At 45.9% G+C, this 16209-nt stretch overlaps 2 protein-coding genes and 1 pseudogene across 3 annotated transcripts; 2 read left to right on the forward strand and 1 right to left on the reverse strand.

Annotated features, from left to right (window-relative positions):
* Positions 1-21: 21 nt before the first annotated feature.
* On the reverse strand, positions 22-2934 carry LOC124667230 (annotated as a pseudogene).
* Positions 2935-3197: 263 nt separating this feature from the next.
* Positions 3198-5980, forward strand: LOC124667229 (rust resistance kinase Lr10-like). Its single transcript, XM_047204536.1, has 3 exons — positions 3198-4324; positions 4420-4601; positions 4700-5980. The coding sequence occupies exons 1-3, from the start codon at positions 3600-3602 to the stop codon at positions 5824-5826; spliced, it is 2034 nt and encodes a 677-aa protein (XP_047060492.1). The 5' UTR covers positions 3198-3599; the 3' UTR covers positions 5827-5980.
* Positions 5981-12485: 6505 nt separating this feature from the next.
* On the forward strand, positions 12486-15978 carry LOC124659259 (peroxisomal membrane protein PEX14-like). Of its 2 annotated transcripts, none has more exons than XM_047197180.1 (10): positions 12486-12618; positions 13221-13429; positions 13523-13571; positions 13966-14153; positions 14234-14417; positions 14505-14654; positions 14809-14840; positions 14977-15022; positions 15106-15173; positions 15257-15978. In XM_047197180.1, exons 1-10 carry the CDS (start codon positions 12585-12587, stop codon positions 15719-15721), a joined length of 1425 nt encoding a protein of 474 aa, XP_047053136.1. In that variant the 5' UTR covers positions 12486-12584; the 3' UTR covers positions 15722-15978. The 2 variants fall into 2 exon arrangements, with proteins under 2 accessions (XP_047053136.1, XP_047053137.1); XM_047197181.1 differs by having other exon boundaries at positions 15260-15978.
* The last annotated feature ends 231 nt before the right edge of the window (positions 15979-16209 follow it).

Raw genomic sequence — 16209 nt, forward strand, 5'->3', positions numbered from 1 at the left:
TAACTGTTAAATACGTACGGATTGAATCTGATATGCTGCAAAAAACGTGAAATATTACATGCTGGTTACTGAAAGTCCGAAATAAACATGTGAGGATAGCTCTCTGTTATTCCACTAAATCATGGTTGTGTGTTCTCGATGTTTTACTGCACATGATTAGTTTGAGATGACACAAAAGGCTTTGGTGGCATCTGTAGATTCTGCAACCTCCCTGTTAACATATTTACAACGTTTGTCATTGACGGCCGATTCTTTGGGTTCCACTGGATGCACCACAATGCCACGATGGCCAGCTGTCTCATCTTTACTTTCTCTTCCTCTTCCAGTTCCCTTGTAAGTACCGAGTCCTGGCCAGTGGTTACTTTCTCATAGATCCACTCCGGGAGGTAAACCTCATTCTGGCTTTCAATCCCTGGGTCTGAGTTCCTCCTTCCACTCACCATTTCCAACACTAGCATACCAAAGCTATATACATCTGACTTGTAGGATACACCCCCAAAGTTACGAGAATATAGCTCTGGTGCAATGTATCCCATAGTACCTCTTGCTGCAGTTAAGGTGACAATACTTTGATCCCTGGCACACAGTTTCGCAAGCCCAAAGTCTGAGATCTTCGGGGTGAAGTTGTAGTCCAGCAAGATGTTGTGTGGCTTGATGTCAAAGTGAAGGATGCGCTGGTTGCATCCTTGGTGTAGGTACTCCATTCCTCTGGCGATGCCTAATGCAATGCCTAGCATTTTCTCAGGTGCTAGTATATCTTGAAAAACATGAGAATCACGCGAGAATATGTATTTCTCCAGCGACTCATTAGGCATGAACTCGTAGAGAAGAGCCCGCCTCGTCCCTTCAGAGCAAAATCCCACGAGGCGGACAATATTGGCGTGGTGGATTAGTCCGATGGTTGCAACTTCATTGATGAATACTTCTCCCTCTCCTGTAGAGTTCTCCAGCAACTTCACTGCCACAGGCACTCCATTTGGTAGCTCACCTTTGTATACGCTTCCAAATCCTCCCTGTCCTACTTTTACCTTAAACCGTCTGGTTATCCTTTTAACTTCAGAGAAGGTGTATCTCGTGGGTTTTGACGTGCCATATGTTTTGAGAAACATTTCAACCTTCAAATGTATCTCTTTGTTATAATTTGTCTTCAGTGAAAGATACAGTGCAGTGGCCACTATCAAGAGAAGAACAATTAATGTGGCCACTGATGATGTTGCTGGATAATCAGAGAACATGAAATTAGCAAATTGCACAACACAGGACCTGTACATGGTCATTTATCAAGCCCGAGGAGCACACACAGGTCATGATCTGTGTGTGCAACCATTTGGAAGTAGTTGCATGAAATTTGTAAGACTAGTGCGTTTGGAATAGGACATCATGTTGATGCGAAGGCGCTTCAGGTTGGTATCTTTTTTTAGATGGTTGATTCATGTATCGACTTTATGTGAGACCCTTGAGATGTAATCTCTTGTAAACAAACTTCAATAATAATTAAATAAAAAGCTATATTCATCAATTGATGCAGAGGCTTCTCTTTTTCAAAAAAATGAAATTAGCATATTGTATTAGCATTGGAAACAATTACCTACTTATTGTAATGGGGATAAGATCGACGAGGATGTTATATCCATATTACGGAAATTAATGAAATCTGATGTTTCAAACTATATTTTTGGCTCTGCTTGTTATTGTCTTTCTTTTGCCTGAATAGTTATGGTAGCCTCATGCTGACTGAGTTTGTAATAAACGTTGGTTGTGTGCATCTGCAAATGTTGGGAGATGATTTCTTCCATTTTCTAAAAATTTCAAGTTGTGAGTATTGGGAAGCTCCATTTTCTATGTTTATTATTCTTTTGAAATAGAGAAAAATATATGGGCTGTAGTAATACCTGCAATGACTTTGATGCGTGAACCTGCAAATAGAAAAAAAAGTGAGAATTGGTTGTTGATTTAGGAAGACAAAAAGTAACTGTACTTTTTAAAAAGCTTGGTAGTTGCTCAAACGGTTTATTGGTTAAAAATCTTTCAGATGCAACACCTCGAATTGTAGCATGGGAAAAATCTGGTAAAAAACTTCAAGGTGAAATGAAATTTAAACCAGTTCAGAAAATAAAATGGGATGCGACGATCATATTGTGCTGCTGGCCAGTTAGAAACTATACCATGCGGCATGCAGAATGTTTGATTCCATTGCGAGCTGAATGCACACCGTCCCCCCTTGTCTTCACAGTCATAGCACTCCCATGCATCTTCCCAACTCAGTATTATCTCTTCTGATTCGAGGATTCTTTCCACACTTTTATTGAGCGGAGTTAACCGGTCATCACTCAGATAAGGTAACCGGACTAGGCCGTCTGAGACGCCCTCACAACTCAATGGAAGATCTGTCATGCGTAGATAACTAGGCAACAAATACAATAAGTGAGTTGCGTTACTAAGGCAGGAGATTGGCCCGGCAGCATCAATGCTTGGTGTTAACTCTCGCGAGCAATATACAACGGTTACATATATCTTAGGATATGTATATATGTCACAAAGGCCATGCTGGTGCAAGAGCTTTTCATAGGCGACAGGGCCTTGAACTGGGATGGTTTTCGAGATGAGTTTCTGGAGTGGGCAGGGAGACGAGGCTGTAAGCGGGATGACTTCAATGGCAAGACGGCTGTAGTATATGGCGGTTACTTTGCATGGGCCAAGAAGTGAGTGAACTAGGATGGTGTCTTCGCCAGAGCATGCTAACTCCATGCAGGGCTTGCCGCATGAAGTATTGCTGGCCTTGAGTCGGAAAGGAAACCTGATCTCTGGGCCATGTTTGCTGCACTTGGACGGTGGACAGTACCTGAAGAAATCTTGATCTTCCCACGCCATGGCCAAGTTGGTTCGGTGGTTGATAAGAGAAAGTAGGAAGGCTGTGACAAGGAGCGTAGACATCTTGCTGTAATAGAGACGGAGAGGAAGAGGAAGATATGACGGCAAGCAAACCGCTGCAGGTATATAGAAGAAAAAGGCATCAGAAGATTATCCCGTAAGTGTAGCATTACTGATTACGATAGGTGGTCTGATAGCGACACACTTAAATTGTGGTGGACGAATTCCAACTGCTCATGCACCCCCTACCGTGCTCTAGCCATCCAAGTGCGACCGAAGACTCCGTGGACTGCTTGGAAATTCCACTGCTTTACGCTATACTGATTCCAACTGTACATGTTGTACCGATTAGAGTGATACGTACCTATTCCAAATATCCTTTCACTGAGTAGCTAGGGCTAGGACTGGATATAATCCACGATATGGTACTCCATAGAAATAGTCAAATAGGTCACTGCTTGGAAATTCCAGTACCGATAGCTATGTGTACAGCGTTCTAACTGTACTGCACTGTGATACCTACCTAGTCCAAATATTCTTTCACTGAGTAGCTAGGGCAGGACAGGTTGGGAAAATCTTCCTTTCCAATAACTTTTTTTTTTCTACATCCTACAGTGTACCAATCATATAAGACCCGTGTCGTCTAAATAAGTAGTATTCCTTCTCCATACCTAGGATTATAAACCTTTTTTTGCGGCAGACCTAGAATATCAATCTGCAAAGCTGTCATGGCGAACAGTGGTGCATTTCATCGTTCCATTACCTTGCAAGCCTTTATAGTCCTATTTGTGCTTTCAATTTTTGCAGCAGATGCTGAGGGAGGGGATGGATGCCCGCGTTTCTCTTGTGGTTATCTCCGAGATGTCCGGTCTCCTTTCCGCTGGCGAGGTGATCCACCTGAGTGCGGCTCTCAATCACACGAGCTGGTTTGCAGCGATAGTAAGGCTAGAATTCTCATCAGCAATACTGCATACTATGTGGCTACCATCAACTACACCAGTTCGTCTTTCTGGGTTGTGAACGCCAACTTGGATACAAACAGAAGCTGCTCTCTTCCTTACTACTCTTTCCCACAGGAGGGAATAACTGATTCAGATGGCTTTGTGGATTTCTATGCTAAGTCCCCTTGGGCATGCTTTGTTAATTGTTCACGAGTAATAGCGAACAATAGTTTGTACAAATCTGTTGCTTGCCTGAGTGCAAAGAATTCACATGTTTATGTCCTGGCTGGCATAGACTCGTGCACGATCGAATATCTCCAACCTTCTTGTCGAGTCGTCAACATGATTCCCATTGGTGAGGAATGGGATTTCTTCAAACAGAATGCAAGTTATGATGATATCGTGGCATTCATAAGGATGGGATTTACAGTCTGGTTTCCTTTTCGTCGTGATAGTGATAGAGATCCCTCGAGGGTTGAGATTATTGACAAATGTGTGAACAACTCAACAAGGTGAGCCCATTTCCTCCCGAATTCGGTTTTTTATAATTGTATATAAGAATTGTGCCCTTCTCATAAACCATTTTCTCTACAATTCTGGATTGCAGCTACTTCAAGAAGCTTATCTCCGATCCAATAGCGATGCACTGGTTTCGTGCTATTTTCTTTACGGGAAATCAATTCATAAGCTGTTTATATCCTTATGAGTATGGTCACCCAATATCACAAGGGCTATTATTCAGTTCTGCAACCATAATATATTCTATTGATGTCCTCAAGTTCCTTTTTGGTATGTGATAATTGCCTACCTTTAACCATCACCTTGACAATCATACCTACATTATGTGGCTGGCCAACTTATGCATGTTTGTCGACTTGTTTGGGAAGGTCTCTGCAGATTTGTACTGGCACCCTTGGCTGTATTAATCTTCCTTGCCCACAAGTACTGGAAAACAAGGATCATAATTGATGCAGTTGAAAAGTTCCTCCGGATGCAACAAATGATCGGCCCAGTGAGGTACGCCTACACAGACATCACTGCAATCACCGGCCATTTCAGAGATAAATTGGGCCAAGGGGGCTACGGCTCCGTGTACAAGGGAGTGCTACTCCCAGGCGATGTTCATGTCGCGGTCAAGATGCTAGAGGGTAACTCCAATTGTAATGGAGAAGATTTCATCAGTGAGGTCTCCACGCTAGGCAGGATTCACCATGTCAATGTGGTTCGTTTAGTGGGGTTCTGCTCCGAGGAAATGAGGAGGGCGCTAGTCTATGAGTACATGCCTGAAGGTTCTCTTGACAAGTACATTTTCTCCGCCGAGAAGATTTTCTCTTGGGACAAGCTCATTGAGATTGCTTTGGGCATTGCCAGGGGGATCAACTACCTCCATCAGGGATGTGAGATGCAAATTGTACACTTCGACATCAAGCCACACAACATTCTTCTTGATGCCAATTTTGTTCCCAAAGTTGCTGATTTCGGTCTCGCCAAACTTTACCCAAAGAATAACAGTTTTGTGCCACTGAGTGTTCTACGGGGAACTGTCGGGTACATAGCTCCTGAAATGATATCCCGGAGCTTTGGCGTCATATCAAGCAAATCCGACGTTTACAGCTTCGGGATGTTGCTGCTGGAGATGGCTGGAGGACGTAGGAACTCTGACCCGAATGCAGCGAACTCGAGTCAGGCATACTATCCGTCATGGGTGTATGACAGGCTAAAGAAGCAAGAAGAGGAAGATGAGATATCTTCTGCAGCGGCTGAGATGCATGAGCTGGAGAGGAAGTTGTGTCTTGTTGGGCTTTGCTGCATCCAGATGAAGTCCCATGATCGGCCGACGATGAGCGACGTCATAGACATGCTTCAAGGTGGTGTCAATGGCTTGGAGGTGCCTTCCAGGCCATTTTTCTGCGATGATGAGGATACCGACATAGCAGATTCTTACCATTTCTTCTCGGAGCTTACTGCAATCTCCGAGGAGGAGGTGAGCGAAGAGATACATACATGCAACTGATTTAATTATTCCGAGGAGGCGATCCACTTATTTAGCTTTAAAACATTCAAAGTTATGGTTTTTGTGTTGTACGGAGTCAGAAATAATCTTTCCATGTTTCTCTCTATACTTTTGATCTTGTATGCAGAAACTTTGTAATACCTATGTTAGAACTTCTTATTCCATGATTTTATGCAAATCATTTGATTGCTCTTACTTTGGACACAATACGGAGTAGCGCTAAGGCTTCAGGAAACGTGTTATTTTTCTGTGATCTTATATTCAGCTTGTACTGGTATTTGTCTTCTATGAGAAGCCGAGACGAGAGCAAATCATTTTTGTTGTAGAGCTTCTTCTGTCGATAGAGCTTCTCTACCGTCCGAATCATTTTTGTTGTAGAAGAAAACCGGGACGAGAGTTTGACTGCAGAGTCGCTGCGGTCCATTTCCGTGAGCAAAAGGATCATCGCCACCTCTGGTCCATATGAGCCACTAAAAATCAGTGGACGGCAGCACCAACCGGAGTCCGTGGGCAAGGACTTCTGCAAGTGTGCCCCGTCTTTGACGGTATTCAGTGGAAGTTCCACTTGATACATCAGATTGGACTTTTATGCTCTTCTCTTGCCCCGTCTTTGACGGTATTCAGTGGAAGTTCCTGTTGAGACCTCTGTCTATGTTGGGCCACGGCATTGCTGACGGTTTTGATTCTCTCATCCCCCTTCCAGGAAGCAGGTGGAATGTTGGGCCACGGCAAGTTTTTCACCTCACGCTGTCACGCACATCAAACAAACAAGTAGTTCACCTCACAAAGTCTTCGTTCCGCGGCACTGGCATAACACGCGAGGATAATTTACGAAAGGCCCCCGGACAAATAGCGAAGTAACAAAATATTTCTCAAATTTTACAAGAAATACCTGCTCTAAAATTGTAAAACTCAATCGAGTCATGTCTTCTCTACCGCAGCTGAGGAAAGATCTCTAGTCACATCCACAAAGGTCGACACCACGGACTACACCACTTGGATTGCCATCAGTGTGGAACACCACACTTAGACCAAAGATCCTTCGCATCGACACACTAGCATGGAGGAAGAAGATTTGCGCTACTCTAAAAAAAAAAAAGATTTGCGGTGCCAGCCCAACACCACAGCGTAGAGTGGACTCTGGTGGCCACAAATCACGTTGGCAGTCTGGGCCTTCGTTGGAAATGAGCTTTTCTAAATTTAAGTTGTTGAAGTCCTACATAACTTTTAATTTGATACAAGAAAGACTCGATGTTGGTGGCATTAGCAGTTGAGAATGATGTATCAGAGAAGATTAATTACAAAGATATGATTAAAAAAATTATTTCAAAAATACCAGACATATGATGCTTTTCTACTAACCACGAGGTTCATTTATTACTTTAGTGATATATTTCACTCACTTAGAATGAACACGTGGAGAACCAATCTGAGGTTGGGTGGTTAAGGATGATTGTATCTCCAGCCCACCAGAGTTCAAAACCCCAGGTTTGACATCTATGTGTCTCATAAAGGCGGAATATTCATTCAGAGGGAGGCGACGTTCCCGTCGACAGCGAGGCGCCTGTGGTGATTTCGTCAATTTCAAGATCCAATCCGCCGGTTCAGTCTTCTGGAGGTGCTCATAGGGGTAGGGTGTGCGTATGTGCGTTCATAGAGGTGAGTGTATGCGCGTGTATGTGAGCGTCTGCATTTGTACTGTGTTTCTCAAAGAAAAAAATGAACAAGTGATATATTTCTGAGCATTGTACGGAATAACGCATTCTAAACTTATATAATTGAGTAAACATATGATTTCATTTTACTAGTTATTTAGTTTGAAAAAAATAGACCTATTTTATATGTCGCACGGGGCCCCTAAATCGTGGGGACGGAGCTGATGTTTGTGAAGCGTCATGTGTCATAAGAGATCCACTTCTTCAGTTCTAGCGTGCCCTTCACCTTTAACCCTAACTTGGTAGAGGACAAACCTCGTCGCTCTCTTTTCTTCCTCACCTGCACAATCATCGTTGCGACCGGCCGCATTGTCCCATCTTGACCACACCTCTGCCGCAGCCTCGCAGATCATATCTAGCTTATACCATCGTGAACTTGATCTACGATTACAAATTGGAGTAGCAATTTGAATCCCCATTGCGTCGTCTCCTCTAGGCGACCGATGGGGCAAACCCTAGTCCCCCTCCGCCGCCACTCGATCCTCTCCCTGTCTCCCCTACCTCGTCGCCCCCGGAGGCCGCCTCGGCAAAGGCCGCTCAACGCCGGTAAGGGGGCGGCAGGGGTTTCGGCTCGGGCTCTCGCTCGGTGGCATGGAGGTAGGTGTTGCGCTCGGCCAAACCGCTGCCGTCGAGGCCGCTGCTTGGTGAGCCTTTCCTCCTCTTCTGTCGCCTCCTCCCTCCTAGGTTGGCCACCCCGGTAGCACGAGCTCCCCGTCATGTTGGCGGGACTTCATATCTGGATCGGGTCGGGACGGGTTCTAGGGTATGGTGTCTCGCAGGTGGTGCCCTTGGTGGCGTTGAGACCTGGCAAAGGATGGCGTGGTAGGTGCCACGCTACCGGCGGCGCGGTTGGGACAGTGTCACCACTTCTCTGGGGTGGTTGTGCTCATGTTGTATACCCGCGCAGGTGGTGTCTCTGGTGGCCGGTGGCGGCAGTGTGCCGGCCCGTTGGTGTGTTGGTCTTGGCAGGGTTAGTCTTATTCAAACGGTGTGGAGATGTGTTTTTAGGGGTTGTGTATCATGGCCTTAGTGTGAGGTCTGTAACGCCGCTGGAGCCAGAGCAGGGGCTCGCGGCTCCTCCCCCGCTCACTCATTTCTACCTGGGCTTTCGTGCATTTGGGCCGCATCCTTCCGCCATCCCATGGTGTTGTTGGCCCTCCTCGTCTGGATGGACTTCGGCGAAAGCTGGGCAAGATTCGTCTTTGCCAGCAACGACGATGCGCGCCCACGGCCGCCGTTTTCCTCCTTGGGGCGTTGTATCCAAGCCCCCCCCCCCCCTTGGATTTCAAAGATGCGCAGCCTTTTGCCACCCCTTTTCCTTTCGACCGCGTTTTCGGTATTGGTTTCCTCCTCGGGTTCCCCGGCCGGCGGTGTCCTTCTCTGCAGCCATCTTGGCGCCTTATAGACGGTGGATTACCCAGATTGTGCGGGCAACCTTGAAACTAGGGTAGTTGTTGGGGTTTTTTTTGCTTGGCATTGGGTTCCAATGGTGTTCTCTCCCCTTTCAAGTCCGTCTTGAGTTTGTGTGACTTAGTCGTATGGTGTCTGCAGGTTGGTGGAGTGGACGCCAGCGAAAGTTGTGCAAGGTCCTGGCCTTGTGGCGGCGATAACGTCTGCAGACGCTGTTCTTCCTCCTTGGAGGCGTCTTCTATGTTTTCCCTCCCTCATTCCGGTTTCCTGCGAATTTTCTTGGTTGGTGTTGGTAGAAGGTGGGTTGTGATGGGATCTGGCTGTTTCCGCAAGACGGCCTCTGTTTGAAGTCTCGGTGCTGCCTCCCATTCAGCGGAGACGTCCATGTGGTTCAAGTTGCTTGCTTTAGCCTTGTACTTAGCTTAGCTTTCTTGTGCCTTGTTTCTCTTTCTTCTTTTGTCCCCAGCTCTAATCTTAGGGTCTGTTTGTTTGGGCTGCAGCTTTTGAGAAGCAGCTGTAGCTGTTGAGCTGTCAAAAAGCAGCTGTGAGAAGCAGTTGTGGCAAGCAGAGATTTGATGTTTGGCAGTAGCGCTTTTTAAGGCTGCTGTTGCTGGTATGGAGGATGAAATGTCTGAAACGACCCTAAAGTCTGAAGAAGTTGTATAAATACTGATTTGATACGAATTAGCTAATTCTAGCTGTTTTTAGCATAATTGTCATGCTTAAGGGTTAATTACCTCAACTTTAATTTTGGCATGTTCATATTAAATATAGTACATCACATATATTCAAAGATAATTCGAGAGTGTCATTATGTTTATATTACTCGGTACAAGAATTGTTCATATGAACCCAAAAGAACAACAAGTTCGCACCGTCTGCACATATATTACAAGACTTCTCGATATAAATTCAAAAGAGCTGAAAGTTTTCTCACGTGTGGACACCTCACCTTGCTGCGAGCAAAGCATCAGTACTATTTGTGCTCATCTAAAAAGAACAAAATAACAACATAGTAGTATACGAGAAAACTGCACTGGCAGGGTTAACAAAATGCATCCCAATTTGCCTTAGGTGTCTTGTCCTATCTTGATCCATGTAAATACATAAACATGGTATCAACTCACAGCACTAAAAATAATCTCACAAATGATCACAGATTTGAAGAAATTAATAGACAAACTCCACTTTTGTTTGGTCCAGAAATGGTATCGTAATCGTAATCAGATCACAGGGTGTAGGCGGAGTACTGAAATGGTATCACAAGTCCCAGCCAGATAGAGCATGCTGCAGGCCATCAAGCGAGCAGGTCAGTAGGCGGAGTGGAGTCAGCGGAGGAGCAGCTCGGCCGGAGCAGCTCGGCTGGGATGGATGAGCTCTTGCTCCAACTCGTCGGCCCTCAGTAGATCTGGGGAATACGGCAGGGGTTGTTGGGGCACGCGACGAACGGTTGCGAGCAGGGATACGTGCGACTGGCGGCGTGGATGGATGCGGCTGGTTGTGGGAATTGATGCGTCCAGCTCACGTCGCCGGGAATCTCACAGAGGATGGGGCCGCGTCCAGCACCTCCAGTCGCCGGCGGCCGATGGAGATCAGAGCAGCGCGTCTCCGCGGAAGCTCGCAGGGGACGACCCGATTTAAAACGAGCGGGGGAAGAGGCCTGGGGCGGCGGCGGCAGTAGCTGGTGACGAAGGCGCCCGGGAACGGCGGTGGCGGCGGCGGCGGCGGCGGGGAAACCCTAACCCTGCCCTGCCATGGAACCTGACGGGAGGAGGGGGAAATGAGCACGGGGGTATCCGGTGGATCGGTTTTGCGAGTCTGCCCCGATGTTATATGGAATGGCAATTTTTTCGTATATAGTTTGAAGTGTCGGGGATATTTCTGTCCTTTGCCTCGCGGGAAGCGGGCTGCCGCTCGGGAAGCAGGTCTCGACTAGCTTCCAGGTTTGCAGTTCATTTTGCGGCAGCGCTTTGCATAATCGCTTTTCTATTTGTTACTGTTTGTTTGGGCTGCTGCTTTTGGATCCCAAAAGCCCCAAAAGCAGAAGTAGAAGTCCAAACAAACACAGCCTTAAGCTGGTATCCTGGCGGTGGTGTGTTTGTGGTTGTAATTTATACTCTTGGCCGGTCAAGGGTTTTGTTAATTCAAAGTCGGGCTCTATGAGCCTTCTATCTAAAAAAAACTTGACCAGAGCATCTCTTGCAGACCCTTTAAACCGCAAACTATAAACGTGTGTTTATAGTTCGGGAAAAACGTAATTTACGGGCAGAAAAAAATCTCTGCGTACCAGACCTCGCATTAGCAAGTGGTATAACCGCATATTCGGCGGTGTCTGGTTTGCACAAAACCACACCAAACTTCAAACTGAACCGCAAATCAGGGTTTTGCATAGTTTCGAAGACATTTTACAAATATGTGACAATATGCAACGGTTTTAAACAACCAAATTCATCGTGCATCTACACGATCAGTAGTTTACCAAGTGGCATAACTATGAAGCAAAGCAAAAGAGAAGTCGACGTGGTGGATCGATGAAGGATCACCCAATGCTGCCACCACCACCACCGCTCGCCGAAGCATCACCACCACCGCCACCACTTGCGGCCGCCTTTGCTGCTGCACGATCACCATTGTGGTAGTACTCAATGTTCTTATCATAATCGTCTCCGAGCGGCACATTGTCCAGCTCGACGGACGCGTCGTTGAGCATGCTCACGAACACATCGGAGGGACGGTCTGGTTCGCCCTACCAACGACAATTCAGTACCCGATCGACGGAAGAACAACGACGTGTCTCAAGAATCAAAATATTTGGGGGATCGCGGTTGAACATCTCACAGGTGGTGGCGCTGTCGTCAGCTGGAGCACTTGCCGCAGCTAGAGCCACCAAAGAAGCCTTCTTGGGCGGTGTCTTTGCCGTCGGTTTCTTCGCCGTCGGCTTCGCGCATGGCTTGTCCTTGCTGGAGCTCCGATGTTGATGACGTGGTTTCCTTGCCGGTTGCACTTGACCCCGCAGCTACCGGGACGCGGTGATCGGGACGACCATGAGCTAGGCAGCAGCGGTCGTGGATCAAGATGCGGGAGCGGTTGATTCGACCCCCCCCCGAGGTAGGCAGCAAGCTCCGACGGGGTTGGACCGGCCATCACAACCCTAAGGGTTCCTTCGCGCCAAGGCCTTGCAGCGGTGAGGATTGACCTCCGTATCGGCCCTCGAACCCGTTCTTCTACGGGTTAGAAGACCTCGTTTACCGACCCTCTCAAATTTTTATGATTTGGCGAATTTGAAGGATCCGAACACTTTCTTTTCCGCCAAAATCGTATGTGAGCGAAATTTTAGCAGTTTGACGGAGGGAACATCGGAGGAGTGGGGCTGGGCGCCAATACTCGAAATTATTTATGTAACTAAGTGCATATACGGAGTAGTTTATTTTGGATTTTTTAAACTTTGGAGCGTATGGAAATAAACACAGATATGAAGATAAATATACAACTTTTTTTTATGCACTGAAGATAAAACACATGTGAATATACGTGACGCTCATCAATTGTTCAGTTCAGCAGCCGTCGTCTTCCTCGTCGTCGGCCGCGCTCTCGAGATTTCGTGGTTGATGCGGCCGTGAGTTCCCTCCCCCGATGGCCGCGCAGTCGCCCAGCTCCTCGCCGCAAGGTCAGTTTCTTAACCCGCCGAGCTGAATCCTCGATGCTCCCCGTGTAATTTCTTAGGCCAAATCGACGCTTTCCGCACCGCGCCTCGCTGATTAGCTAGCACCTTAGTTGGGGGTTTCGTGGGGAATCAGAGGCGAAGATCTCTGTCACTGTAACCGCGGAAGTAGATGCGGCCGTTGCCCTCTCGTTAGGGCCTTGAATTCGTCACCTTGGATGCTTCAATAGAGCCTCGAATTCGTCAAATCGAGGGTTTCCGAGTTCTTGGGGTTATCTTCTTGGAGCTACAGTGCTACTTGGTTTCGTTAGTCTGGCTCCCGTGAACTAATTTGGTGCATATTGTGACATAAAGCTGTGAACTGATGCTCCACCTAGATTCAGGCAAGGCAAGAACTTGGAGAGCCTGGAAATTTAGAGGTTTTAAGCAGCTTATGGAATTGTAATCAACGTTCTCTTTTCACCCAATGTTTTCTGCGAGGTTTAGGTGGCCGATTCCAGCTCAATTCTCTTTCAAAGTTTGTGACGAACTTTGTGAAAATGGAACCGATGTTGAACGGTTCATTTGGTCAGACTTCTAAATGAAACTATGCATCTTTTCATTTCCAGATGGCGCAGATGGTTCTGGCGGGGGTGGGTCGTCCGACAATCTTGTATTTCAAGCCCCACAGGCAGTACGGGAGGATTACATACAGAATGCTGTCAAGTTTCTCGCGCATCCAAAGGTGAAGGGTTCTCCAGTATCTTACAGGTACTCTTTCTTGGAAAAGAAGGGCCTCACCAAGGACGAAATTGAGGAGGCCTTTCGTCGTGTTCCTGTAAGTTCCTGTTTTTTGGGCCATCTCTACATGGATGTTTAATCCAAATGAAAAGAGAATCATGTGTTCCTGAAGTTCCTTGATGTCTTGTAGGATCCACAGCCAAACAGTACAGATGCTACAGCAGTTGTTTCACAACAAGGTAGGATATAATAATCTCACATTTTGAATAGTTGAGCTAATGGAATAGTGGCTTACAGTTATATCATTGCATTACTCTGTCAAGTTTTTTGAAAGAATAAACGGTGTTCTCTTTGCTGCTATGTCCATCGGATACAAATAGAATGAGTGGATAATTATAAAATATTACTGATTGATGATGATATATATTTTGTTCTTTTAATTCCCATATATCTCTTGCTAATTTCCAAATATGTAATAATATGATAATGATAATATGATCTTGTGTACTTAGATTGGGACTGTAAGAATATTTTCCTTGCATGACAGTTAATACCTGTGCTTCAAAGTTTGGCCTGAAATCTTACCTCATACTATTAAATGCTAAAAGAAAGCCTTGTTTTCATTGCTTCCAGCAAGTAACCCAAATCAATCTGCTGTGGTGCAACCTTACACATCAGTTCAATCACCACTAGCAACTACTGGCTCTGTCACCACTGGTCATATCGTCCCACAAACGCGGACACAATTTAGCTGGTTCCATACACTACTAGGGGCTGGTATTTTTCTTGGATTTGGAGCTAGTTCTGTTGTCATCATCAAGGTATATTGTGTTTTGTACAAATTGTGAAGATTTTGTGGAATACATGAGGAAGTAACTTTGTTTGCGTGTACTTTGGACAGAATGTGTTCCTTCCTAGGCTAAAATCTTGGACCCGTAGAGTTGTTTCTGAAGGAGATGAAAATGCAGACAATGAACTGAAATCCAAGCTTTATGATGAAATTAAAAAGTCTATGGAAGCTTCCTCATCAGCCTTTTCTGCTATTGCCAAAACAAACCAAGAATTGCTGGCTTCAAAGGACGAAGGTTCAGAACATCCCTTAATAAGTTAGCATATTCTTGCACTAGGATAATAACCATTTTATTATGCTAATGCTTTTCTTCTGTTGACAGATAAGAAGATACTTGTCAAGTTAACGGAAGCATTGGATTATCAGGCAGAGGTGTTGAAATCCTTGAGTGAGACCTTAAATCAGACAAGGGAGAATCGGTTTTCACAATACAATATGTTGGAAGAGCATGTTCAACCTGGACCATGGAATGGTTAGAAATCAGTGCTTATGCATTGTACTTACATTTCTTATGCACAGGGCCTACCTGTACTAGATTTGTGTGGTTTAGGGTTCAAAACAAGGTTTTTAACCTATAATGACAATACTGTAAGTCTGACCATTTTGCTATTATTTTGTACGCACAGGTCCAACCACCAATTCATGGAGAGCTTCCCAGGTATGAGTTTAGTTATCTTTCCCTTTCACCAATAATTCCAAAGGTTTGCCATCCTTGTATATTATCATTGTTTCCTTTTCTTCAATACCTACAAAGGTTTGCCGTCCTTATGCTGTACTCATTGTTTCTCTTGTAGCAAACCAATATGTACAACATGACTCCAAATGGTGATTTTGACTTGGGTAAGGATTGAGGAACTACCATGAGCTAGCATTTTTATATCTTGTGACTTATACTTGTTCATTCCTGGGTTATGCTTCAACAGGAAGGCAGTCGTTCCTGCCATTACCCGCGGAATCTACATCAGGATCATTTCCAAGATCTTATGTTGAGGTGAGCTATTTCATCATCCTGTACAGCACCAAAACTACAGAGGTGCTAGAATCACACTTAAATTAAATGTTGTGTCCTTGCAGCAGCGGGTGCCGAGGCCTGGATATGGGTTCCAGCCCCAGATGGGCAATGACAGATCAAACCCAGGTATGCGGGAGGGCTACTACGGTTCTCCTCCGTACTACTCTGGGGGCAGCAATCCAGTTGAAGCTCCAGCACCAGTACCAACACCAACACCAGTACCAACACCAGTTGTAGAGGAAAGCCCCTTCCAGCGTCGTTGGGTTCCCCCGCAGCCACCGGGCGTTGCCATGCCGGAGGCCGCGGCCGCTATTCGGCAGCCAAGGTCCCTTCCAAGACAAGAGTCACAGCCAGAGGCCGGTGCTGCTGATGCTTCGAGACCGTCTGCCTCCACAGGCGGTGAGCAGATGGACGGTGGAACTTCTGGTGCTGCGGATGTCGGGTCGCCAAGTAGCAGTGCTGCTGCTGCTGGAACCATGGACGGAGGGACCAATGGTGTGAATGGTGAAGGGGCCGAAGCCGCTTAATCTCGACACATAACTGTATACTCTAGTTGTAATCAGCAGTTCGTGTATAGGGAAAAATGTGATTGCGATTATGAGTTATATTTGTATCTTTGTTTTCACTGCGTACTTGTATCTGGAATTCTGCTTCAAAAATCTTGTTTCTGAAATTCCGACTATGGAGAAGATTACAGGAAACAGTTGTTTGTTAGCAATGTAAACTGATAATAAGAGTGATAAAACAAGCATAGCTTCAGCTGTGATCTTTCTCTGACCTTTAACGATTTCTGCTTCTCTTTTGCTTGGTGCTCTCGGTCAACCGGGCTAGTCTATTATTTGGGTCATAAGCCTATCACAGGGCCCGATCAATCTCATCTCATGGGTCTATTTATACCTTGGAGGGAAGTAGAAACTGCTCAGCTTTCCCGATTTCTTCGCGTTAGCTCGAGCATTCAAGGTAATTTTTTGTGTGGGTAAAAGCTTTCAAGGCAATCTTGGTGCTACGTTCCTTA

This window comes from Lolium rigidum, chromosome 6 (genome assembly GCF_022539505.1).
Source record: "Lolium rigidum isolate FL_2022 chromosome 6, APGP_CSIRO_Lrig_0.1, whole genome shotgun sequence".
Lineage (NCBI taxonomy): Eukaryota > Viridiplantae > Streptophyta > Magnoliopsida > Poales > Poaceae > Lolium > Lolium rigidum.